Genomic DNA, 2,948 nt, shown 5'->3' on the forward strand with positions numbered 1-2,948 from the left:
ATAACCAATCACACCATGACAGACGCTCCACTTAGCACCAACTGCAATGTTTCATTTTATATGAACGTAGCCTACTGGCAGTCTGGCACACGTGGGTGCTCAGTATTTTCCATGGGTGCTCATGCTCCGAAGCACCCATGGTATCGGCGCTTATGCTCCTAGCCATCGTCATGCACCGATATTCAATGTGGGGTTTCCAGCTTGTGCAATAGTTTTGGCAAAGGGGTGCGTATCAGTGTTCTTTAATTGGCCATCAGTAACATTTAACAGAGCAGCAATGATGAAACAATTAGTTGATTAAATATAATCCAACGCATGAATAAATCTCCACCCTAACAAAAGGAACAAAAAAGTAATCATAAAAGTTTCATTCACGGCAAAAGGAACATGTAATTATCATTAATATTTTATAGACTACATCAATAATAAATACTTTCTTTTTTTAAACTGATAGATTGATTTACACTGAAAGAAATTAGAAATTAGTAAATGCATCCCTGATCAGAAGAAAAACATCAATCAGAACTGCCATTATTTGGAAAAGGCTGAAACCTTTTCTTGTTTTTAGAAATATTTTTGGCTTTTCAATTTGAATGCGAAATCCAAACTTGATTCTGTCATTGTTATATTTAAGAGAATGTTTACAGAAATCAAAAAACCTGAAAAAAAGAGAGTAAGGACTCCCGATACCTACCTGTTCACGGAGGGTGCTGTAGGGGTCAGCAGGTATGGTAGCTGGGTTGTTCAGGCGTATCCCGAGTTTTGAGAAAAAGTTCTTTGTAAAAGTGTCACAGTTGGTCACAGTGAATGTGCGTGAGTAGAGCACAATCTGTTTGTCTAGGTTGAAATGGAAAATGTTGTAGAACTGGTCGTCATTTGGGGGAGGCAGTGGGACACGCTGGCGGCGAATAAATGTTCCTGCCACGAGAAACAATAAACACACCAATGGTAAGGGACACATAAAAATACGTATCACCATATGTCAGATGGGAAGTCTGTAGACTTCGGGTAATTGATCGTTTAGCAGGGGTGGGGGATTAAGTCAATATAGCATAGTATACAACACTATCTTTTTTATGGTGCCCTACAATACTAAGCTTCTGTTTACATTATTCATATATCATATATACTTTAACTGTAACTGAGTATTTTTTTACAGCATGGTATTAGTACATTTACTTAAGTAAATGAATACTTCTTCCAACACTGCATGTGCGCTACATTCATTACAGTCAGCAGACTTTTCACGTGATGTATCACACCTTGAGGGATGCCACTGTTCTTGTACTCCGGCTCCACCACCTGTATGGTGTCATCTTCCAGGTAGAAGTAGATGTTGAACTTCCTGATTCGGTACGTCTCGTCTCGGGCCTCAGGCACAGCTTCCTGACAGTATGCTTCAAAAAACAGAGCCTAGAGGGGAAAAAAGAGCATTCATCATCATTACAGAAAGAATATTTTGCACATCTACAATGTCAGAGAGCTGCGTCAGAAGGGGAAAGGAAGGAAAAAAGTTGCAAAGAAACTCCTGCAAGGTGCTCTTGAGCAAGGCAGCGAACCCCCTCAGGGTGCTCGTTCAGCACAGTGAGCATGTGTGTGTATTTCAGACCTGTAAGCAGTATGTGTAATAACAACAGAGTGTAAATTGTTATTTCCCCATAGGGATAGTATAAATTATTATTATACAATATCATGATTGTTGTTGGACTTCTTTAGCAAGTTAAATCTTTAGCAACTTTATATATTTAGCAAGTTAGACAGTGTGCGGGAGTTTCTTTGCAAGTGAATACGATTCATCTAATTATGGCATTTAGCTACATAAGAGATCATTGGCTTTTTTCTTTAATGACTTGACACAAATATGAAAACTTAAATGCTAATGCATCATTGGTAAAAAAACAAAAAACACACACAATATGCTAAAGCATATGTACCTGCTAGTTAACCGGTTGGTTTAGGAGCATGTGTTTATGCTAGTTAGCTCAGGAACATGTGCACATTTGACAGGAAAAAAAAACAAGTAACTGATTCAAATGAGGGTTTCCATGTTGAAAAAGATGTAGGAAGAAGTTTAAAAAAAAAATTCTAGTGTCCTGCCCTTTTACTATTTTTTAAATCAACTTCTATGGACGAAAATAGTGTTATAGACAGGGAGGGAAAACTGCTGAAATCACCTGTTTGTCGAAGGCTAGCCATGATGGCAGAGCACCTCCCTGGCCCTTGGGGTAGACAGAATACTTTGGTTTAATCTTCTGACCGTCTAGCGGCTCTCCTCCAATGCCTGGCTTCTCACAGCTCACCAGCATAGGGATACCATTGGAATAGTCAAAATGTTGGGATTTGTGGAATTTCTCCTTCCCCAGCTGTAGTACAGAAAGGACAGCGGTGGAAGAAGTATTCAGATGCTTTTATAAGTACTAATACAACACTGTAAAAATGCTCTTTACCAGTTAAAGGCCTGCATTGAAAATGTAACTTAAGTTAAAGTCTGTAAGTATCATCGGACAAATGTAGTTAAATTATTGTTGAGTAATATATTTTATGATAAAACACGGTATTTTATAAACTACATGTGCTTTGAGCACAAAAATCATAATTTGTAAAGTAACTAGTAACTAAAGCTGTCAGATTAATGTAGCTAATGGAGTAAAAGGTATTTCTCTCTGAAATGTAGCTGATTAGAAGTAGAAAGTGACATGAAAAGAAAAGACTCAAGGTAAAGTACAAGAACCACAACATTTGTACTTAAGTACAGTATTTATGTAAATGTACTTAGTTACGTTCAACCACTGGAAACAAGTGTCTCTACTCATTCGTCAACCTTGATATAATTACATTTTTCTATGAAAAACATCCTGTAATGTGGGTTTACTGTGGTAAACCAAAATACTCCCAAAGACATGGTGTCTGACTTGACCCAAAGAATCCCAGATATTGTAGCAGCCCAC

General features: G+C 37.9%; 1 protein-coding gene across 1 annotated transcript in view; it reads right to left on the reverse strand.

Moving 5' to 3' along the window:
• Window positions 1-2,948, reverse strand: part of efhc2 (EF-hand domain (C-terminal) containing 2) — an 18,514-nt gene that overhangs the window by 14,401 nt on the left and 1,165 nt on the right. Inside the window, exons 2-4 of the mRNA XM_032529358.1 lie at window positions 2,175-2,363; window positions 1,263-1,413; window positions 695-918 (exon numbers count right to left, since the gene is read on the reverse strand). Of these exons, the coding sequence (XP_032385249.1) occupies window positions 695-918; window positions 1,263-1,413; window positions 2,175-2,363 (564 nt within the window). The remainder of the gene's footprint in view (window positions 1-694; window positions 919-1,262; window positions 1,414-2,174; window positions 2,364-2,948) is intronic.

Source organism: Etheostoma spectabile, chromosome 11, assembly GCF_008692095.1.
Source record: "Etheostoma spectabile isolate EspeVRDwgs_2016 chromosome 11, UIUC_Espe_1.0, whole genome shotgun sequence".
NCBI lineage: Eukaryota > Metazoa > Chordata > Actinopteri > Perciformes > Percidae > Etheostoma > Etheostoma spectabile.